A 21,945-nucleotide genomic window follows, 5' to 3' on the forward strand; every position below is an offset into this window, starting at 1 on the left:
TAACATAAAACTCGAATAAAATATAATGCAAAATAAAATTATAAAACATATCTATCGTAAAATCGGTAATTTGAAAGTACATACATTATTTAATTACAATATTTATAGAATAAAAAATAGATAGTTAAACTACAATAAATGAAATCAAGGAACATGTCTTAATTATAATAAATCTAAAATTGATGAAAAATATATGTATAAAAAATTCGTTTTAATTGATTAATTCACCACGTATTCTCTTCAATTCGTCCGAATTTGTAAATTAAAGAACTGACGAAAATGAAAATATTCTGCGTGAGTAATTCAACTCCTGGCACTGAAAAGTGAATAAAATGTAAATAAGTTTGATATTTCTGTTCAAAAGAGGAAAACAAAATATAGCATTACTCACCTTTTTCACTAGAATGCGGAACGAAGTCGGCAAAAAATATCCAAAATGAAGCAATAACTGACGCAAATCCCAATACAAAACCGACGAATAACCATGCTCGAGCTCCGTTAGGACCAAAATATCCTCCGGCATAATCTCCGCGAATTTGCGACTGGGATACTAAATTTACCCTGCACGAACAACAATTTAGGAAATTGTAATTGTTCCAAGTTCAAAGTACAAAATTGACGAATGATACACTTACATGATCAATGATACGGTAGCTATAATACCACATACATAATATCCACTACTCACTGCAGCAGGATATACCCAATTCGCATCGATCATCAACCACCATCCGACAGAGAACTGTAACAATTTCTCATTATTTTGCAATTAAATAAGAAGTGTTTTTAGTCAGTTAGGGGATTCATACTTACGAAAATACCAGCTAATATGGCTGCAGTTGTGTTCCTCTTATCTTCGCCTTCGAACCAAAGGCAGGAATTTAAATTGATATTATCGCTCCACGATGACATATTGAATAATATTTGAATTAATTGTTAAATTAAACTGATGACTAATGATAATTGAAGGTTTGACTTTTGAGAAAGCGCTTATGATAACAAAGGTTTGAAATGTTCACCAATATTCAAGTTTTTAGTTACATCAACATATTTTCAATAGAATCAACCAACGCAATTTTATTAACTCATTCAATTCAGTTGAATCTTACAGCAAAACAAAAATTCAAAACTTGAAACTTCTTGATTCCGAATTTAATTTGGATCAAAACTTCATCAAAAGCAAAACAAAACTCGATAAAGTACAATCTACAATGAACTAAAACTGCCTGGGTCCTGGATCAAACCACGAAAAATTTCGAATGACTGATGGTTTTTTGGTAGATCGCGCTACTTGCTGTAGTATGCTAGTAGGTTTGTTCCAGGGATGTCTAGCCAATGGGATTGGCTAAAGCTAACGGCTAAAGCTAAAAAAATTTAGGGCTTTGGCTAAGCTAAGGGCTATTGGCTAATGTCTCTTCATTGGCTGGCTATTGGCTGGCTATTAGCTGGCTAATTTTATAATTTTTCAAAAATCGAGTGACCCCTCAAAATACCAGCGTTGTGAAAACGTTATTTTATCGAAAACGAAAAACGAAAAAAAACGATATTTTTGAGGTTCATGGAGACATAACGTTAAACGAAAACGTTAAATATATAATAACGATATTTATCATAAAACGAAATCCATTTCGTTTTTTTTCGTTATCAATTTTTTTTCTTCATACACTGGAAATAGGTCTCAAAAATGCAAAAAAATGGGCCTGCAACTTAAAAAAAATGAGAAAAGTTTTGGAACGTTGTTATTATAGGGGATAAATTATTAGTTTTCTGCATATTTTTCATGTTTTCAATTTGTTTTAATGTTGCTCATTTCCTATTTTTTTTCTAAATTTACTGAAATTGGCCAAATTTGAGGAAAATGAAGAATAACGAAAAAAAACGTTAAACAAAACGAAAACGTTATTTTTAATAACCAAACAAAACGTTATATAACGAAAACGTAATTTTTTTAAATGTGAAAACGAAAACGAAATCATTTCGTTTTCACAACGCTGCAAAATACTCCTCTAAATCAGGGTTGTACATGTTTAAAACAAAAATGTTTTAAACATGTTTAAAACACGTTTAAAACAACTGAAAAAAAACAGAACGATGTTTTAAACAAAAAAGGCCATTTAAAACCGTTTAAAACAGTGTTTTTTTTGTTTTAAACGTGTTTTTTTTCAACTCCAATTTCCTAAAAAAAAAACACGTTTTTTTTAATTTCTTGTTGAAAAAAAGTGAAATTGAACAAACAGTATTTTTAGAGACAAATTTTGTGTTTTGATTCCAATTTTTCAATATTTCTTGAGTTGTATAGCTATTTTATGACGTCACTTCTTAAAAATTGATGTCTGATGAACCCAAAACGAATGTATTTGTGTTTAAAACACATTTTAAACGTGTTTAAAACGCGTTTTAAACACATAGTTTTAAACAAGTAAAAAAAACTGTTTTAAAACAAAAAAAACGTTTTAAACAAAAAAAAAACGTTTTTTTTGTTTTTTTTTTAAAAAAAACACGTTTTTGTACAACCCTGCTCTAAATGAGCACATTCCCATTATCGATATTATTTCTAGTTTTAGGAAATAATTATTATTTCACAAACGTGAATCGCAATTATTCGCATTCACGCATTATTTGATCATATTCATAAACTGATTTCTCACTCATTTTCTAGAAAAACAACGATCATTGAAAAAAATTCAGAAAAAAAACCAGAACCGCCAATGTCAAACTACTTTTTTGGTCTTTTGCTTATGATTTTATTACAAATTTTAAAATTTTGATTTTTTTTACCCACAGGAAACCCATTTACTCACCTATTAATTTTCAATTTTTGCCAATCATTTTCAGCCAAAATCAATTGGCTAAAGCTGGCTAATGGCTAAATTTTTTGTTGATTGGCTGGCTAATGGCTAATGGCTAAACGTCAAAAATTCAATAAGCTAACGGCTAATGGCTAATGGCTATTGGCTAGCTAGACATCCCTGGTTTGTTCGTTTTTAACCAGGTTTCTTACCCGGGTAAGGTTAAATCCAGAGACCTGTTATAGGTCTTTGGTTAAATCAGGGGTAAAAAGTGGAGAGCGGAGTAAGGAGAGTAAGGAAAGTGTAGACCCGGTTAGACGGAGTAATAAAAACGAACAAACCTATTATTTATCATTGATTTTATGAATAAGATACAAGAATAAATAATATAAAATAAAAAATGAAAATAAATTTGAAATGGCAAGTTTTCTGTTTTCGTTTCGACGAAAGCATTTTTCTTAAAACCCCAATCAAGTCACAAGTGCAAAAGATGAAAAAATATGACTTTGATTTGAGATTGAGAATTGGTCACTTTCCCTCCCTTCCGTTCATATGAAGTTTTGAACATCAATTTTTGAATTTGAAGTACTTAGAGCTCAAGTTCTAAAAATGAAAAATCAATCAAATTCAAAATTCGAAACTCAAGCATTAAGCTGTAAATTACAAAATGGCTTCTCCTTGAACGAACTACACACTTTCAGCTGCTCTCCGAAGAAAAAAATTACAAAACAAAACACGAATAGTTTCGAAAAATCTCCGAAGGGGTTTAAATTTCTATAGTCGTTTACCTTGAAAAAGAAGTCGACCCACAATTAGAAAATTCTCCGAATATTTATAAGATCATAAAATCGATGATTACAGGGGCAAAAGCTGAAACAGATAATCCCAGTAGGCGTTTCATTAATCAACTTTTGAAAACAATACCGACTAAACAAAGCATAGTAGAGAATAACCAAGAATAAAAATTTTTATTGCACGCTACACGTGAAGCTCTTAATATTATAATGTCTGTTATTCTGACGAACTACAAACAAATTCACAAATCCATTCCTCGACCGTGTTTCTGCATCCAAACGTTCATAGGATGGGCAATACCTCGATGTGAAGTAGGATTAAACGTTCGATGTTCAACCAAATTTCAAACTCTTAACCATTCAAATCAGACCGGAACATTATTAACTCGATGATTATACCTCTTATGTTTTATCCACGTTCTGTTTTTTGCTGAGATAACTGTGCAAATTTCTATTATGAAAATAATTCTTGCCGAACTCGAAACTGGCTACCATAATAGCACAAGCTGGAACAATTTTAATTAGTCTAGGAACAATTCCGGAGAACAAGCCAGGTAATCCGTTGGTTTCGTAAATTCTCTTTAGCGTCATTAAGACTGTTGGGCTGTGACCTGGAGGTTCTTAAACACAAAATAATAAAACAGTATCTGAGCGTAATTAGTTCCACCTGACACCCGTTTCTTGACGATAATACACACACAAATCAGCAATCGTGAGTACGAAAATTTAGAAACAGGGGTTAAGTGAATCCGGGATAACTAACTACGTAATAAATGCACAAATTTAGCACTCACCTGTCATTATTTCTTTATCGATAAAATTTATTTGGTAGAGGGTTTTTACAACGTCGAATGGAGTCGTTACTGTAGCTGCAATCTGGATAAAAAGACGGAATTAGATTATTTATTTGATGAGTAGTAGAACTACGCAAACTTCACCCACCGCTCCGCTAATGCTTCCGCCGATGAAACTGAATACAAATGAAGAGCCATCTTGATTAGTATACGATTTTATTTTCTCATAGGTAACCCAATAAATACCTGAAAATTGATACGATTAAGCATTAATTGGATGAATTTCAAATTCGATTCTACTCGAGGCGAATTACCGGAAAAAGGCACGTCTCGTAACAATGTAGGTAGCATTCCTTTCCATAATCCTCCAATTCCATGATAATGAATTAAACTCCTGACTGCTTCATTTGTTTCTATAACATTTAATTCATAAATCAAATAAACTGAAGAACAAACTGCATTAAGATATCGAAATTCCATACTCACGTAGATAATTTAGCTTCTCAGATTGCATTTTAGTTCTAATAAGTTCAAGAGGGCTGACAATTGCAACTGACCAGATTCTAGCTGTGCATCCGGCCACCAAAGGTACCCATAATGGCTGAGGTAAAACTTGAAGATTTAAATTCTGAGATGATTTCTGTATCTCGTATCGATTAGCGAAATTTTTCAATCTACTTCGTAGTTGTTCGTATGTAACGAAATATATGACTGTTGCTGGTAAAGCTAAAACCAAAGTAGGACTTAGTCCACTCCATAACGAAGATATGCCCTCATTACGAGTTATTTTTACGAATGCATCCTGTACAGAAGAACAAAAACAATTAACATAGAAATTTTCATTCATCAAGCTGCAACTGTTATGAAATTTCCTAACCAGAGTTCCAGAGAATTGCCCTCCACGAGAATACCAATATGTTTGAGGTGATGAAGGGGTAGGACACGGACATATATGATCCATTAGTCCATTACAATACAGGAAACATTTATGAACGACAGATGGGCTCTTTTGTTGAGCCTGTAATCTAACTTTAACAACATCCAAAGGTGTCACTGAAATGTGAAATGTAGCAATTAATGGAATTTCGGAGTCAGATCGTGAGTAAGAATATTGAACTAGGGCTCACTCAGAAGTGACGTAACAACAGCGCCGGTACATGCTGCTGCCATTTGCTGATAAGGAGTGATTCTAAATCTGGGATCATCTGTCAATGAGCCACTGCTCAGCACCGCCGGTTTCGGATTCAACTCAGACATTTTATAATTATATATCACAGATAGTTACGCGGAAATTAATAAATATGGTAGGAATCTAAACTCCAATGGTGGGTGTGATCGACAGATGAGTTACACAGCTGTACAGTTACATTTTTTTTTGAACGTTCAACAACACACTTCGATCAAATCGCGAAAAATTTATGAGATATGAGAATTTACAGGGTACATGATGCAACAGCACAACATACACGCTTATCTTAACCGCTAAGTATAATTAGGAAATTCAAACAATTTACAAGGTCGTCAAAATTCACAATTATTTCATAAAATACATTGCACATGTGCGGATCGCGGAAAGGGAAAAGAAAAGTTTGTACGTGATATCATTATCATATCAATTAATCGCATAGATCCATGTGAATTATAAAACCAACTGGATCGAAAACTTGTACTAAAAAAAAAATCTTCGAAGGCACAACGAGGCACAATGCCACATTTTTTTTGAGCACGTGATCGATGTTCGGTGATTACGTTTGCCGAGTGTGATAACGAGTTGATGTTGGTTGAATAAAAACTCAATTTGTTGAAATAATTTATTATGTGAAAAAATTTCCAATTTTAATGTAAATTATTTACGAGTGTATTTGTATTTTTGTTCGTAAGAATGTCTGTTGATTTAGGTTTCGTGGACAAATCTTGCAAACTCCTGGAGAGTCGTTTTTTTCCTAGCAAAATAGGAGGTAAACCGTCTTGGCTTGACTTGAAAAATATCCCGGAATCTAAAGACCTAATATGCGATGTATGTAATCAACCTCGGTACTTTTTGTGCCAGATTTACTGTCCTTACAACGAGAAGGATACCAGCTTTCATAGAACTTTGTTCGTATTTCTGTGCCTTTCGAAAAATTGTTTTCAATCGAACTCCAACCGAAATTTCATCGTGTTTCGGAATCAGTTACCGAGAGAAAATTCGTGTTATCCTGCTCTACCGCCTACTGAAGACGTTTCCTGGCGTCCTGATATCAATTGCAGAACATTTGGCGTAAAGTTATGCGAAATTTGTGGCATTAGAAGTTGTGAAGAATTATACCAAAAAGACGACGAAACGTTCTGTTCAGCGGCTCATCGGAACATTTTTGAACGCACTCTAGGAAAAGCATCTCAAAAGGAAAACCTTGCATTGCTTCCAGAATTTGGAATAAATATCGAACCAGAGGACGACTATTCAGATGAATCGTGCAGTGAAAGTGATGATGCGGAATCGGAAGCAGAAAGTGTTGAAAACACTGATGCTCCAAATTACTCACAAATTCGCGGAATAGCTACAGCTCAAGGTATATAATTATTTTGATTAATTGCTCTTACTATTCATAATATTATTTTTATATTATGCACTTTTATTAAATGAATGTATGGTTGTAGATGATCCGATGGTGGAACGTTTCTTTAGTCAATGCAACGAAAGTATTCTCGACAAGTATTTTTTAAATTTCAAATCTCGTATTATGGAAAATCCTGAACAAGTTATACGTTATGCTCGAGGTACCAAACCATTATGGTTATCTTCAAAATTCATCCCTCAAGATTCTGAAATACCACCTTGCGAGTATTGTAGTAGCGAAAGAGAATTTGAATTTCAGGTATTTTTTCCCTTATAATTAATTGATCAAGTATATCATCTGAATTATGCTCAACTAGCACATCTTCGATTTCTATTTCATTCTTAGATTCTTCCGCAACTACTGAATTACCTGAATCTGGATAAAAATGAGAAAAGCACGGTTGGCGTTTTCGACTGGGGCACTTTGGCCGTTTATACATGTAAAAACAGTTGTGATTCCGGTCCCGCTTACAAACAAGAATTTTTATGGAAACAAGATTTGGTTGAATAATTTCTGTAATAAACGTTTTAAAAAAATTCATAACATATATTTTTCTTCGATTAACATCAACAATGTGACACGATCTCGCGTCAGTGTTATTTTAAAAATCATCTTCAACGTTTACTCACGTTTACTGATCGATGAGAAAGTAAGTGCTTTAAATTTCACCCTAACTTAAGCGTTATAATAAAACATGACTCATTAAAATAAATTCCTTAAGGATAAAAACATAAAGAAATCACATTATCTTAAATGAAAAAATGATGATTCACACATAAAACTCAGATCGTAGTTAACACAATGTAATGAGATGAAAACTCGCAAAATCTTACAATTTTCTGTTTCGAACCATAATTCGCAAACACCGAAAGGTTGTAGATTCCAAAAAAAAACACATCAATTTCGTTTCAATTGGTGGTACACCAAAACCGAAAAAACCAACAACTTATACAAATTTATCATCAGGATAATATAACGGAATATAAAAAAAAATACTTTTACAATAACATTTAGGTCGCATTCAAGTTTGATTTCATAATTTCTGCAGTTTGTTGGCACAAGTTGATAAAACTGTGGAACTTACGAACGCCAATTGTTTTTGTTAAATTATGACAATGGTCAAACGGGTCTTGTATGCATAAACCATCGAAATCATCGATAACTTTATAATACAATGCGCCATCTGCCCTTAGTTTACGTTTGTATTCATTGAAAGTGGGCGGTAATGTCATGAACAATTCGAGGAAATATTTTTTATGCATTTTAATACCTGTCAACGTGCACAAGGCGTAATTTTGTAAATTCTCTTGACTGTAAAATTGGAAAAATTTCAGTAGCAGTTCTTCTTTGCTGAGTGAGCAGCTGCTTCTCCATACAATATTTTTGGCGTTGGGAAAAGCGCAATTCCAACCTGGAAATTCATTTTCAAGTAAGGATTTCAATCAAAACAGGTGAAATATCGTAATAGGTAAATACAATTCCCTTATTTACCTTCAACGGTAACGTGATCCTTTTGTTCGAGAGGTAATTCTTTTCGCAAGTTTAAAACTGTAGGAACAACGGCATGTTCAGGCTGCATTAAGAAGAACAACACCATCCATATTTGTGCATACGTTGTAAATAAATTGCGATCAGCCAAATCGTTCTTTTTCATCCACAATTTCACAGCGCAAACGAGATATTTAATTCTGTCATCTAATTTTAAATACGTCCTATAAAAAAATCAATACAAGACAGGTTAATAACCAAGGAATGAAAACTGAAACAATAGATAATTGAGGGCATACTTCACTAATAAACTATTCATTGTGCTGAGGCCACTCTTGAACGACAAATCGCAATTCAAATTAGACTTTGTGTGAGTGAATTTCACTATTGGTACTCGAGCGAACGGTATAGATACAATGTTGCGATAATCGCCCGGCAATTGTCTCATTTTGTTTGAAAAATATAGAACCAACTGCTGTTGTAATGCGACATTCTCGTGGACTCCACCTCCAAAAGAATGATCTGCAAAACAAATGGATCACTCATAAAAGTAGCAATCAAAAGCCGACGGCTGTTCAAAGTAAACACATTTTACTAACCGATCTGAAGATAAATATCAACGTCGCTGTTCTTTGTAGCCAATCCGGTAACTCTGGATCCAAACGTGAATACTTTGACCGGAATGCTAGGTCCGTAACTCTTTTGTGCTAAATCTAACACGGTATTCTCGATTTTTTTCATTTTCAGTCTCGACTCTTCCGAATTACTTTCTTCTTCGTAAAGTCGCATTAAATTTTGCACTGCTTCGTTTAGAGCATTCATATTGGAAAAAGTGGTTTTTGCATCGTTCGTTAAATTTTTCTTTATGCCTGAAAAAAATCATACAGTATTCCATTACATTTAGGTCTCGATGCAAAAAATTGGAAATAATCATGGATCAATTTTTTTGACAGCATAGTATACTTCTTTGCATAAAATTGATTACGAACTGTCCCCTCCCGTTTCAATGTTACCCAATTTGAGACTGTCCAGCCCAGTAAATTGTAATGAAAAACGATATCATCTTCAACTAACCAGTTTGATCAGTATTTCGTGTATCGTACTCGATACTCAATTCATCAGTTCCCAACGTCGCTTTCAAAGTTTTAATATTCTGGTGCAATCGGTTAAATACTTGTTCTGGCCTGCAATATAAACACAAAATATCCATAAAATTCGAGCAATGGTTCTATTAAGTACATGTCCCTTGAAACGTGCATGAAATTTTATAACTTGGTAGTTGGTACATAATTTAACAAATGCAATAAACTGTATGATTCACGAGAATCATAGTGATTACTTATTCCGAGAAAGGAAATGACTAAGTATGTTAACTATATCAAAAAACTGCAGATAAAATGCAAAGCGAACAAATTTAGCGATAAATGTAATTCGATATTCAACATACTCGGTTAAAACCATCATGTATAACCAATCAGGTTTGTTTCTCTTCGTGAATATTCGCTTAATGTTCCCATATCTTCTGAAAGTTTCCAAACATATTCGCTTGTTTTGAATTATTTGAGGCGGTATGCCTAGAATAAAAAGTATTGTTACTATCGGTGCAGTTTTACATAATCAACGATCAACTTTGAAATTAAAAATCTTCTCACCTTTAGCGATGATAAGATGTTTAACAAATTCAGTATTTTCATCATTAGCGACGTTATCTGCTTCTTGAGAAATTGCCGGATCGCTAGATTCTGAGGTAGACGGAGCCTCTGGTAAATTATTTTCAATTTCGCTGAGAAAAGAATCGTCCAATTCGTGATCGCTAACTTTTTCTTCTCCATCGTTTTCACCGTTAAGTAAAACATAAGATACGACATCGCCTTCATCTTCGCTTTTATCGTCATTATCATTTTTCGAGCTCGCGTTTGATGACATAGATTGAGTGCGTAAAAATTTTACTTCGCTAGCTTTTTGAGATGCTCTGAGATCATCGAAGAATTCCTCGTTCGTTTGAAAAGCTGCAGGAAATTGAGAAATAGTATTCTGATGAGCGATTCCATTCGAAATTACTTCATTTGTCTTTGATTTCAGTTCAGCGTCGCTAGAAGAATCGGACTTTTTCGACGTTCTATCGTAATTAGTTGCAGATTGCAAAAACTGTTCAGCTTTTTTCTTATGCTGACTTCTAATGGAATGCTTTTTTTCAGTCGACACGGGTCCTAGAATGGAAATGTTACAGCAATGACAAAACAAAACGATGGCCTTGTAAGATTTGGTTGTTTTATAATGTTGATTCATTTTATCGATATGCGGCTGCGACCTTAAATGAGTCCACCATTGGGAATCATTTGATGAAAAAACGTTACAGTATACGCAACTGGTTTTGCATTCCTTTACGTTCAGATTAATCCAGGTTTCTCGTAAAAAAGCGCGAAGATTTTCAATCATGTCGCATACATCCCTCGTGTCAAGATTTTTCTCGTAGATAAATTGCGTGTAAGAAAAATACACTACTTCTTTCGCCGGTTTTTTTCGATCAACGTGAGCAGCCTGACTAGTACTAGGTTGATTGCATGAAGTAGATGACACAGCCGCCATGACTGAATCTCCGTTAATTTGGGAATTGTTTTTCCGTTCAGACAATGCGGTAGGGAGAAGAATGCTTCGTAATGCTTCTGTTTCTTTTACTGCTTTCATATTTGCATCATTGTGGTAATTGATAAGCAAATTCTTGATAGTTTCGTGTCCATAAGAAGTACAATGTGCAATATGAGTAAAAATAGTGCCGAATATCGATAACTTGCAATGTACACAAACGTACTCAAACGGTTTCATTTCGTCGTTAGCAGTGCGAACAATTCCGCTGCACATCGTTTTACTGTGATCATTAGATGACAAATGTTGCGACCATTTTTCACTCGTAGTTGCGACGAAAGAACACAAATCACAATAGAATGACTGCGCAGTAGGATTTGTTGAGATATTTTTATCCATCGTCGCTTTCACTGACATCAGTAAGATTCTGTGCATCACATTTTCCGGTCTAATCGCAAGTTTTTGTTTGTTATTAGCCTTCATAATAAAATGTTGCTTGGACATATTATGACTATAAAACAACTTATCGTCACCATAAATAATCACAAAGCATGTGCTGCAATAATACAAATCGTAGGTTATATTCGCATTCAATCTATGACTCGGCGAACTGAAATGTTTATCTACATCGTAGAAAAGGTACCAATTACAAGATCCGCAATAAAAACCCAGTTTCGGATCATTTCGTGACACTTTCCGTTCAAATTTGTAATAATTCGTCAGTTGATTTTTCAGTACATCAACGATGCCAGAAAAATGGCTCAATAAGAAAAAGCTCGCATCTTTTTTAAAATGAGCATGATCGGTGACTGTTTTTTGTTCACCGCACAGCAACGTTTCGCATAGCAAACATGCACAACACAAAGGAGACAAGGTAATGCGATAGCAATTCAATACATGATTTTCCCAATCTTCTATGTTTCCACATGAATTACAAAATAAACATCGGAACTGCTTAATTGATATTTTCAACTGTTTTAATTGATCTACGCCAACGGCAGGCAACGAATTACTGAGATCAGCAAACGTGCCTTCATCAGAATACGCTTTCAGATACGCTTGATATTGATGGAAAATTTCAGAATTGTTTGAGTCTTTGGCATCAGTAAATGTTTCTGAAGTACTTTTAGAACAGTTTTTCAAATGCTGAGTCAGTAAATCGGTAGAAAATGCAACTGATTTCTTACATTTTGTACATTCTAATTGACCGGTAAAAAAGTTACTCAATTCTTCAACGGTTTTCGCCACGTTCTGGTTGCTCATTATGGATTATGGTATATAATTCAAAGCATACGCACGCAATATTTCAAAACGAAGAATTCAACGCATTGATTAGCAGTAGTGTACAAATAGTTTACTTCGCCATCAATACTTCCAAAGTTCCGTGTAAAAAAGAATCAGCGCATAACCATCGGTAAACATGCGAGATTTTAGGAGGCATTGAATCTAGAGGCTGGGTTTTCAACTTTTTGACGGTACATTCTGTAAACGAACAACTGATTACTGATTTTATAGAAAAATGATAAATACATGGACACAACATTAAATTTTCAAATAAAATTTGTTACCTCGTAGAATACGCGATGAAATACATGCAGTCGAAAACGGAAAGTTGACCAACATCGACAACACGGTGAACGAATAAACTCAATTCACAGAAAGTAAAACTGACGACAGACAAATGATCTAATGATATGGAATCGGAAAACTAATTTAACGATAAGTTACACAATTTTGCGAGAAATACAAATACATCATTGACGAGTATTATACTTTTAGAATACGACTTGAAACAATGGAATAACGCGGTAATGCGCGAGATAATCAATTTTTACTTGATTAAATTCGAAGTTTATTTTTCCTGCGAAGTGCGAACGAAGCGATTTTGCCTTTCGGATTTTTAAAAATAAAAACAAAAAAAAAGGTTGCGTTCTGCGTTATCATCAAAATTTTGTTTTGTTTGTATGATGAAATTCCACTGAGAAATTACAGGTATTAACATCGAAAAGACAAAAGTTTTACCGTAATTTGTTAGGAAAGAATACCGGTTAGCGCTAGTGTACAAGAGAGTAATTTTTCTTATCACAGCCGTGTTTTCTGTGATTTTTTGACAATCGTCATTTTGTGTTGTTTATTTTGAGATAATTTTTATTTTTTGAGCAGCGGTGCTTTTTATCGTCTCTTGAATGAAACAGAATTACGATCAATTGATGAATTTTTCATCAATTTTTTCGCCGGAAATTATCATGCCATGATTTAATAGTGTTCTAATTATTCATTGTTTCTTGTACCGTGTAAAATGGTTCATATTTCATACTGAGTTTCATGCGTATCAAGTGAATACATTGAGAGAATCTTGTAACACTTTTCATCCTTTCTTTCTCGCTAGGTAAGGCTGAAACTCTAATAGAAAAATCTACGTCTGTTGATATTATATCTTCTGATTTTTCGTCAGGTTGAAATAGAAATACAGGTATTTCTAAAATGCCGTGGTGGTACTATGATAAGAAAGAGCTGAGAACTACGCCTTCTTCTAAAGATGGTATAGATTATGAATTGGAGTGCCAATACAGAAAAGAAGGCGCTCGATTCATTATTGAAACTGGTAACAAGATGGATCTAGGTTACAACACCATGGCTACTGGAGTGGTATACTTTCATAGATTTTACATGGTCCATTCCTTTACTGCCTTTCCGAAATATGTTGGTAAAATTATCTAGTGTAGTTTTTCAAAAATTGGCCAGTCAGTATCTGCTTATGAGTTCATTCATTTTCAGTTGACCGCTTGCTGTGCCTTATTTCTGGCTGGAAAAGTCGAAGAAACTCCGAAGAAAGCCAAAGATATTATTAAAATGGCTGAGAAATGTTTACCATCTACAGAGTTCGCAAAATTCGGCGAAGACCCAAAGGTATGTGATTATATTTTGAACCCACTGTCGATATTATTGTTGAATGAAAATGAACAAACTAACGTTTCAGGAAGAGTTGCTCGTTCTTGAAAGGATACTTCTTCAGTCGATCAAGTTTGATTTACAAGTTGATCATCCCTACGCTTTTCTATTGAAGTATGCCAAATCGTTGAAAGGTATAATTCATGTGAATCTGTGCAGTTTTATTATTGACAAGCATTTATTCATAGTTTTCTGTTCAGGTGTTACGAGTGAACGACAGAAAATGCAAGACGTGCTACAAATGGCGTGGACTTTCGTTAATGACAGGTATTGTATTTGTTTTAAAATTGTAACGGTCCTGATTTGTTTCAGTTGCCCTATGCATATTTCATGTTTTTATTTTTATGATGTTTATTAGTCTATGCACAACTTTATGTTTACAATGGGAGCCCGAAGTAATAGCCGTCGCGATGTTGTATTTGGCTGCTAAACTCAGTAAATACGATATAAATAATTGGGTCGGCAAAACTGCAAATCAAACGAGGTGGTGGGAAATGTTTGTTAATGGCGTCACGCTCGAACTTCTTGAAGGTTCGTATTACAGATTCTACTGTATAAGAATCAATTGCATTTTGAATTTCAGCTGAATCTATTTTGAATTTTTTTTAGATATATGTCATCAAGTGTTAGATTTGTATTCTCAAAAAAGACCGACTAGTTCAGCCTCTTCCATACCAGGAACAAACACTTCTCAAACACCTACTGCTGCTAGTAATAATCATAGTGTACCTCCTCCTCCGCCAAAACCTTCGGTGGCTCCACCAAAGTCAGGTACGATAAATCAGACTCATTTCTTTTGTACTGGTACAAAATATTCACTGATTGTTGGGTTGTTTCAGTTGTGATTCAACCTCCTCCTCCAACAGAACCGATGGCTACACTGCCACCAACGTCGGTACTGCCTCCTCCTTTAGCAAATCCCATTCCTAATGTGAGTGCTATGAATAATCTATACCCACCTAATTCAGCGGTTGCGCCACCACCTCCTCCGCCACAATTATTCACCGTACCACCTCCTGGAATACCGATGAATCCACCACCTAGTCATGATGGAGCTGCTCCTCCATACCGTTTCATATATGGTAGATATTGAAATGTTTTGTAACTTTGTGCGATTTTTATTGTATGTATGTATTATTACGAAAGGTATCTAGTATTGTTTACCGAAGAAAGATTCATTTTTCATTCAAGAATTTTTCTCTTTATTGTATCTATGTACATTTTACAACTGCTTTGTTCAGGTGTTAGATGTTTTGTTTTTTGTATGTAAATAAATTTTTATAAATACTCAATAATTTTTGTATTCAATTGTAGTGTTATGCTCTAATAACAGATGCTGAATTGTTATCTACACGGAAACAGAACTAAAAGCTTAGAAGTTGCATTGCATAGCTTCAGTTTCGAAAGTCGGAACCAACGAAAATTGAAAAATTATTAAGCTATGATAAATATTCTGATACTCATCAATCATCATTTTGCTTTGCATTCATCATCATTCAGAAAAAACGTAAATTAAATTTAATTCGTATTTCGTAAGAAAATTAGTGCGAAAATCCTCCAAGTGCAGTGTAATGTAACAAAGTAACAAACAGAAAAATGGATAGAGAAAAGAGGGGAGGGATCAGAAATACAGAATACTGATAAGAAAAATAATCGTGAATGATCCGTCCGATGTCCGATTCATCATTCATCTCGATTGAAAATAAAAATATTAAAATAATTGAAAAGTCAGAAAAGTGTGATCTTACATACATAAGGTAAGTGTTAAACTGTCTTATTTCACATTTGATTAACCACTGTGAGTATCTTACATCTAGTTTAGTGTAGAGTAATTTTCCAGAACTGATTCTAAATATCCGTTGTATTTCATGTGTTCTAAAAAATGAAAAATACCATTGATTTGTACGCTACTATGCAGTGTACAAAATACATTCATTCGAACGTAAATATGAATACGTTACTTATACCATTTTAGGTGACGGAGAATGGAAAATAATGAGGAGCCATCTACATCTCATTACAAGTTAGAAAACTCTGCAGATGATAAATCTAAGAATGACAGTCAAACGGATGTTGCAAACGATTTATCCAATCTGTCTTTGAGTTCGCTTAATCGCCAGGATTCAGATTCTTTAAAAACAGATTCTGTTCAAAATGAATCATTTTCGGTATCTTCGGCGAGTGGCTCGAAATCTTGCCATTCTCCTTTAAATCTTGAATTACTGAATGAAATGGAAGCTGAAGCCAATAGAATAGCAGCTTCCGTTGATGATCTAACAGAGAACCTTACTGGAATCTTGAGAAGCATATCGGCATTAACTTTGGACTGTTTAGAGACGTATCGTAACTGCATATGTAAAACTTGCGACGCAATTGATTATAATATCAAATTAATGTATCAGTTGATGGCTAAATGTGAAGAATTGAGTAAAATTGCCGAACCTTTAAATACTTTATCGCAAAATATTAAAGATATAAAGAATGTTTTGGATATGTTCGAAAATACCATGAATCCTTGGTAATTCATTTATATACGAATCAGATTTTGGAAAATTACCATGTTAGTAATAGATTTTTCAATATATGAATTACACGTACGCATTCTGTGTGTGTTATTTTAGGTGAATTTTCGAAATGGCTGCTGCTCAGTTAGACGGATCTATATCAGAAGATCAGATTAAATCGGTGGGCTATATTTTCCTCTTGTCTAATTCGCTTTGGTATTTCTTGCGGATAGATACGTGATTTGGCATTTGAAATATTTGTTTCAGTTTAAGGATTTTTTGCTATCATATAATAAGTTATCAGAAACCTGTTTTGATGCATGCGCATTCGATTTCACCCAACGACAAGTCAAGAAGCAAGAGGTATAGTTTTAAATTTCTTCTGAAAAAAGAATTTTTAAATCTTGAGTGTTTTTAATTGGTTTTATTATTTGTAAAAGGAATCTTGCGCTTTGAATTGCATGGAAAAATATTTAAAAATGAGTCAAAGAATATCTCAGCGGTTTCAAGAATATCAAATGGTAGTTAACGAAAATGCTCTGACGACTTCCCAAAAATTACCAGGACAATAAATTCATAGAAAGAGTTGCGTAATTGTTAAATATGAAATCGTTGGTGATTGTTTAATGTTTTCCCCTTATGTATAAACTTATATTGAGGCATGAACGTGTTTGTAGATAGTCATTAAGGTTTAAATAAATAATTTTTATAGGAAATCAACTCATTGTTACTTATTATTATGTGTACGCAATTTTCAGTGTGTGCGCAAGAACATCGTCTTTTTCAGCTGCGCTACTTTTATCGATTGATTTAATAGCAACTTTTTCAACACTCAGTTATTCAAATCACCTTATAGAGATGATTACACACTTCTACATTCTAATCAAACAAAAAATCATTTCTTGTGCTCAGCCCGTGCTTTTGCATGAGATATTTACAATTATGTTATAAATTATGATGTAGCCATAACAGAGTAACGAATAAAGGTAACGTGCTGGAGATGTTATGGACGAGAGTGAGTAGAAAATTAATCAATTTTTTTATGACTACCACGCACTAATGAAATTATTTTGCAGATGATGAAAGTGAAAAATACGAACTGGTGCCTCCAGATGGTGGGTGGGGTTGGTTAGTCCTGTTCGGATGCACATTAATCAATCTATTAATTCCTGGAACTATTAAATCATTTGGTGTTTTATTCGTAGAATTTTTAGAAATATTTGAATTTTCTGAAATCGCAGCTTCATGGATTCCTGCGTTATGTTATTTTCTTTACTGCTCTTTAGGTAGGACGAAGTTTTATTTGTTTACCTACCGATATTAAACCTTTTGAATGTATGTACGTGTACTTGATCAATACAAGTAAACGTTGAATTCACACTTTACAGGTCCTTTAACCAGTTATTTAACGCACAAATTCTCTTACCGGACCATTACGCTGGTTGGCGGAACGATAGCTTCAATTGGAATGATAACTAGCTATTTTGCTACATCAGTATTGCACTTATGCATAACGTGAGTCATTTCCTCTTTTCAATTCATAAAACTTGTTTGGAAAATATCGTCGAATTTCATAATTTTTAGTTTTGGTTTCTTATTCGGAGTTGGAGCTGGATTATCATTTCCTCCTGGTATATTCATTGTTACTTCATATTTTCAAAAATACCGAGGGTTTGCAAATGGGATCGCTATTTCAGGCAGTGCTTTCGGTTCCATGATTCTACCGCCTTTGTTGAGATATTTAGTGGAAAATTATGGAGTGAAGTAGGTAGCTGATTAAGCGGAATTGCCGCAAATCGTCGTGATTATTTGGTTGCATATCACATATTCGTAGGCAAATGGTTTTTAAATAATAATATGAAACGCATGTTTTTATTTTCAGTGGAGCTGTTTTAATTATGGGAGCTATTTCAATGAACGTATGGGTCGGAGCTCTGTTCTATCATCCAGTCAGTTGGCATATGAAAAAAGTTCCCTTATCGTGTGATGTAATAGTCTTCAATGAAAAAACAGAATTACCTCAGATGGTAGTGTCTGATACCGATTTAGCTGAGAAAAAACATTATATTCGTGTCACCAAAACGGATGATAAAAATGAAACCATAAATTTGGTTTCAACAGCTTCTGAGAAAAATATTACAACCAACTCAAACTTTCTATTTAATTCTAAAAAAACACATTTGAATCAGCCCTTTAGAGGAAGTCAAAATTCATTGCGCAGAAATTCAAGTTATTTGTCCATCTCTTCCGTAAAATTTGCAGGTTCTAGCGAAGGCACTTTGGGTAGATTACCAGAGAGTGTTTCTCAACTCACATTGAAATCTTTGGAATCTTTTGAAAAACCGGCAGCTATATCGAAAAACGTAACAAAACTGGAGAAAGAGACGCACTTCGTAGATTTATTAAGAAATCCTGTATTTGTCATTATAATGATATCCAATGCCACAACTGCAATTGGTTATACGAATTTTACGATATTTTTACCATACTATGCAATTTCATTGAATTATGATAAAACTATTTCTTCCTGTTTACTGTCAATTGTTGCCTTCTTTGATTTAATAGGTAGAATCGGGGGCTCAACTATATCTGATATTTTACCATTACATAAAAAATATTATTTCATCTTAGGTTTAATGATTTCTGGTATATCTTTAGTTGTTCTGCCATTGGTAAATACTTACACAACGTTATGCATTGCATGTGCAATATTTGGATTATCTTCGGGAACCTACACAGGAATAACTGTAGTTACCATGGTAGAGATGTTGGGAGAAGAAAAGTTAGCTACCTCTTATACTTTATCGTTGTTTGTGAATGGAGTTCTCCAATTAGTGGGACCTCCAATTTGTGGAGCTATTCATACTAATCTTAATTCATTTGGCGCAATAATAAGCGGTTTAGGCATAACTATAACAATAGGAGCAGGGGTTTGGATTGTTTTACCATTTGTGACTCCAAAGGATAAATAATCTGTGAGAGTTTCATTCATTTTTTGTTCGTTTTTTAATTTTAGAAAAATATGATTGAATGTTGTACATATTATGGTTAAATTGTTTTCTACATAAGAACTAAGCTCTGCTTTAATTACTCTATGTTTTCTCTCTATTTTTTTCAATATTGAAATATATACCCTACCTATTATTTTCTAAAGGCTGTTACGTCAAATGTCTGAATAATATTTACATTAAGCTAAATGTTAGACAACTGAAACATGTCTATTAAAACCAGACATGTGCGTAACCGAAGTTACCGAAAAATTTTGTTGCATCTAATGCAAAAACATTCAGTACCTAACATATCAACGTCATCAACGAAATTAGAACTATGGTAAGATATGTATTTATTTATTACTCCGTTTTCTTTATGTGTAGCTAAATAATATTGTCATGTTTTTTCAAATACATACAAACATTTCTAACAATAACAACTTTCAATTTAGTTTGCCATGATTGTCATACCTATCCATGTCAAGGAACTGACCTAAATTAAACGAAGTTATCTGTTATTAAAATGAAAAATAATTACATACCTAACTGTACGGTGTCTTTTTTTAAAAACAAAAATCAATAAGATGTATTCTTCAACAAAAAAAAGTACGTTCTTAAAAATTCTGAATTATTAATAAAAAAGAATATAAACTGATTATTTTAGGAGACCATCATTTACTTTATAATTTCGTTACGAAAAATTTCTGTACAAAATACATAATATAGTTACCATTCCAAATTTGGAATGCAATTTTAATTTACATCTTAGAATTGCCATTCCAAACTTGAAATGCGATTTCAATATACGTTACACTATATAAATCCGTGAAATTGCCTAATGCGTGCATTCGACAAAAAAGCTGACAATTGCGCGCATTAGGCAGAAAAAAAATTAAAAAATTGCGCGATTTAGGGTATTTTTATGGGGCAAAAAAAAACTTTAAATTATTTTTCGGACAATCGAAAATTTTAGAATCCACATGAACCAGTTAAGTAAAGATGACATCAGAAATTTCACATTTGAAAAAAAAACTTATTTTTACAAATACTTGCCATTTATTAAAGTACGAATTTAGAATTTATTTTATCGCACAATTTTTTCATTTTTTTCTGCCTTAACACGCGCAATTAGCAACTTTTTTGTCGAATACACGCATTAGGTGATTTCGCGGATTTAGCGTAGCATATACATACAACATACATCTTAAATTATATCACAAAATTAATTTATCTGGACAAATAGACTTAACATGAAACAACCGTTATAACAAACTAGGTACTTACTGAAATGGTAAATACTTTTCAAACTATTGTTCTCTTTCTAGTTATCCATTTCAAGATGGTTTCCAAGCAGATATTACCATTTTATTATTAAGTTCTTCTAAAATTACTGCTAATTGATGAGCTTTCTCAGGTGTCATAATGCTTTCATAAATGCGTTCATCTTCCGCTTCAGCTAACGATTCACGAAGTTTTATTTCTTTCAAGCGTTTTTTTTCTTTTTTATTGAGCTGAGCTGCCAGAGATTTACTTTGCTTGGCGGCTAAAGATTTGGGACTATTTTTATCCGTTTTTTTCTGCAATGCCAGCGAAAAATTAGAATCAGAGTTTCGAGTTTATAGAACGCAACAAAACTACGCATACCTTTTTATTTTTATTTTGAAATTCTGAAGCGTCGTAGAAATGAGGTTTTTCTCGTTTCACCCTTTCGGTACGCCTTCGACTACCGTCTTCATTGGTGTTTGAATTCGTACCGGTGTTAGAGGACGATGCTCCAACGCCTGAAGATCCTGATGATTCGCCTTCTTTAGTTTCATAAAAATACGTCGGCCTTTTGGTATAAAATGGTGTATTACAGCCATTACACACTTTTCGAGCAACTGCTGCCTGTAATAAAAGACACAGAATTGACGAATAAACTTGAAATTTAATAATTGAGAGGGTGGAAATGTAGGATCACTTCATTCAGAATGCAAAACACGAGGAATTACCTCTAATCCACAATTGGTGCAGGCCTTTTTATTTATCTTATTCTTCTTCATGATTATTCAGACATTTATTTCAAAAAATTCTCATCATGTACAACCATCCGCGAAACGTACATCAATTTTCAACAAAATGTGCCACCACAAGTTCAATTTCAAAAAACTAGTTCATTCAACTTGAAACTATTCAAAATCCAATGACGAACAGAACATTTTTAACCAATTTTGAATTTACTCAAGTTCGACTTCGATTTTTCAAATCAAAATTTTTTCCAAAAAAATTTCAGTGATTTCGGTGTTTTGAGTTTTTTGTTTACATTTTTACAAAATTTTTCTGTGACGATGGTGATGGGATATATTCTAGACTTTTGTTCAACATCATTTGTGCAAGAATCGGCCTCTCTTTTGCATAAAAACCAAAAACTCTGCGTCAGTCCTAAAAAATCTAAATCTGAAATTCAAC

At 33.6% G+C, this 21,945-nt stretch overlaps 8 protein-coding genes across 15 annotated transcripts; 4 read left to right on the forward strand and 4 right to left on the reverse strand.

The window, feature by feature from the left end:
• Positions 1-5: 5 nt before the first annotated feature.
• LOC135832450 (transmembrane protein 50B-like) lies at positions 6-1,216 on the reverse strand. The gene is made up of 4 exons (XM_065345707.1): positions 814-1,216; positions 636-742; positions 392-561; positions 6-316 (listed from the first exon to the last, which is right to left on the reverse strand). The coding sequence occupies exons 1-4, from the start codon at positions 910-912 to the stop codon at positions 225-227; spliced, it is 468 nt and encodes a 155-aa protein (XP_065201779.1). The 5' UTR covers positions 913-1,216; the 3' UTR covers positions 6-224.
• Positions 1,217-3,738: 2,522 nt separating this feature from the next.
• On the reverse strand, positions 3,739-5,954 carry LOC135832423 (probable mitochondrial glutathione transporter SLC25A40). 3 transcript variants are annotated; one of them, XM_065345667.1, is made up of 7 exons: positions 5,505-5,947; positions 5,255-5,430; positions 4,864-5,179; positions 4,692-4,790; positions 4,526-4,623; positions 4,378-4,459; positions 3,739-4,203 (listed from the first exon to the last, which is right to left on the reverse strand). In XM_065345667.1, exons 1-7 carry the CDS (start codon positions 5,632-5,634, stop codon positions 3,986-3,988), a joined length of 1,119 nt encoding a protein of 372 aa, XP_065201739.1. In that variant the 5' UTR covers positions 5,635-5,947; the 3' UTR covers positions 3,739-3,985. The 3 variants fall into 3 exon arrangements, with proteins under 3 accessions (XP_065201739.1, XP_065201737.1, XP_065201738.1); XM_065345665.1 differs by having other exon boundaries at positions 4,864-5,430; positions 5,505-5,954; XM_065345666.1 differs by having other exon boundaries at positions 3,739-4,194; positions 4,864-5,430; positions 5,505-5,951.
• A 158-nt stretch (positions 5,955-6,112) lies between these two features.
• Zfrp8 (Zinc finger protein RP-8) lies at positions 6,113-7,520 on the forward strand. The gene is made up of 3 exons (XM_065345670.1): positions 6,113-6,929; positions 7,018-7,235; positions 7,323-7,520. Exons 1-3 carry the CDS (start codon positions 6,260-6,262, stop codon positions 7,485-7,487), a joined length of 1,053 nt encoding a protein of 350 aa, XP_065201742.1. The 5' UTR covers positions 6,113-6,259; the 3' UTR covers positions 7,488-7,520.
• LOC135832419 (uncharacterized) lies at positions 7,503-12,963 on the reverse strand. Of its 2 annotated transcripts, none has more exons than XM_065345659.1 (8): positions 12,620-12,963; positions 10,118-12,533; positions 9,913-10,039; positions 9,540-9,649; positions 9,065-9,334; positions 8,765-8,987; positions 8,469-8,689; positions 7,503-8,388 (listed from the first exon to the last, which is right to left on the reverse strand). In XM_065345659.1, exons 2-8 carry the CDS (start codon positions 12,312-12,314, stop codon positions 7,988-7,990), a joined length of 3,549 nt encoding a protein of 1,182 aa, XP_065201731.1. In that variant the 5' UTR covers positions 12,315-12,533; positions 12,620-12,963; the 3' UTR covers positions 7,503-7,987. The 2 variants fall into 2 exon arrangements, with proteins under 2 accessions (XP_065201731.1, XP_065201732.1); XM_065345660.1 differs by having other exon boundaries at positions 10,118-12,547.
• Positions 12,964-13,174: 211 nt separating this feature from the next.
• CycK (cyclin K) lies at positions 13,175-15,298 on the forward strand. Of its 2 annotated transcripts, XM_065345668.1 has the most exons (8): positions 13,175-13,440; positions 13,507-13,754; positions 13,830-13,961; positions 14,032-14,137; positions 14,204-14,270; positions 14,362-14,534; positions 14,613-14,774; positions 14,843-15,298. In XM_065345668.1, exons 2-8 carry the CDS (start codon positions 13,536-13,538, stop codon positions 15,094-15,096), a joined length of 1,113 nt encoding a protein of 370 aa, XP_065201740.1. In that variant the 5' UTR covers positions 13,175-13,440; positions 13,507-13,535; the 3' UTR covers positions 15,097-15,298. The 2 variants fall into 2 exon arrangements, with proteins under 2 accessions (XP_065201740.1, XP_065201741.1); XM_065345669.1 differs by lacking the exon at positions 13,175-13,440 and having other exon boundaries at positions 13,617-13,758.
• Positions 15,299-15,531: 233 nt separating this feature from the next.
• On the forward strand, positions 15,532-17,227 carry Tim9a (translocase of inner membrane 9). Of its 3 annotated transcripts, none has more exons than XR_010556313.1 (4): positions 15,532-15,760; positions 15,979-16,521; positions 16,625-16,688; positions 16,775-16,853. XR_010556313.1 is itself a non-coding variant. In XM_065345673.1 (4 exons), the coding sequence occupies exons 2-4, from the start codon at positions 16,638-16,640 to the stop codon at positions 17,077-17,079; spliced, it is 279 nt and encodes a 92-aa protein (XP_065201745.1). In that variant the 5' UTR covers positions 15,605-15,760; positions 16,625-16,637; the 3' UTR covers positions 17,080-17,227. The 3 variants fall into 3 exon arrangements, 2 of the variants coding, with proteins under 2 accessions (XP_065201745.1, XP_065201746.1); XM_065345673.1 differs by lacking the exon at positions 15,979-16,521 and adding an exon at positions 16,948-17,227 and having other exon boundaries at positions 15,605-15,760; positions 16,775-16,870; XM_065345674.1 differs by lacking the exon at positions 15,532-15,760 and adding an exon at positions 16,948-17,227 and having other exon boundaries at positions 16,385-16,521; positions 16,775-16,870.
• A 108-nt stretch (positions 17,228-17,335) lies between these two features.
• On the forward strand, positions 17,336-20,048 carry hrm (hermes). Of its 2 annotated transcripts, XM_065345661.1 has the most exons (5): positions 17,338-17,522; positions 17,584-17,793; positions 17,896-18,022; positions 18,092-18,271; positions 18,390-20,048. In XM_065345661.1, exons 1-5 carry the CDS (start codon positions 17,513-17,515, stop codon positions 19,477-19,479), a joined length of 1,617 nt encoding a protein of 538 aa, XP_065201733.1. In that variant the 5' UTR covers positions 17,338-17,512; the 3' UTR covers positions 19,480-20,048. The 2 variants fall into 2 exon arrangements, with proteins under 2 accessions (XP_065201734.1, XP_065201733.1); XM_065345662.1 differs by lacking the exon at positions 18,092-18,271 and having other exon boundaries at positions 17,336-17,522.
• LOC135832426 (UPF0547 protein C16orf87 homolog) lies at positions 19,834-21,801 on the reverse strand. Its single transcript, XM_065345671.1, has 3 exons — positions 21,489-21,801; positions 21,142-21,384; positions 19,834-21,074 (listed from the first exon to the last, which is right to left on the reverse strand). Exons 1-3 carry the CDS (start codon positions 21,537-21,539, stop codon positions 20,832-20,834), a joined length of 537 nt encoding a protein of 178 aa, XP_065201743.1. The 5' UTR covers positions 21,540-21,801; the 3' UTR covers positions 19,834-20,831.
• Positions 21,802-21,945: the final 144 nt, after the last annotated feature.

This window comes from Planococcus citri, chromosome 1, assembly GCF_950023065.1.
Source record: "Planococcus citri chromosome 1, ihPlaCitr1.1, whole genome shotgun sequence".
In the NCBI taxonomy this organism is placed as follows: domain Eukaryota; kingdom Metazoa; phylum Arthropoda; class Insecta; order Hemiptera; family Pseudococcidae; genus Planococcus; species Planococcus citri.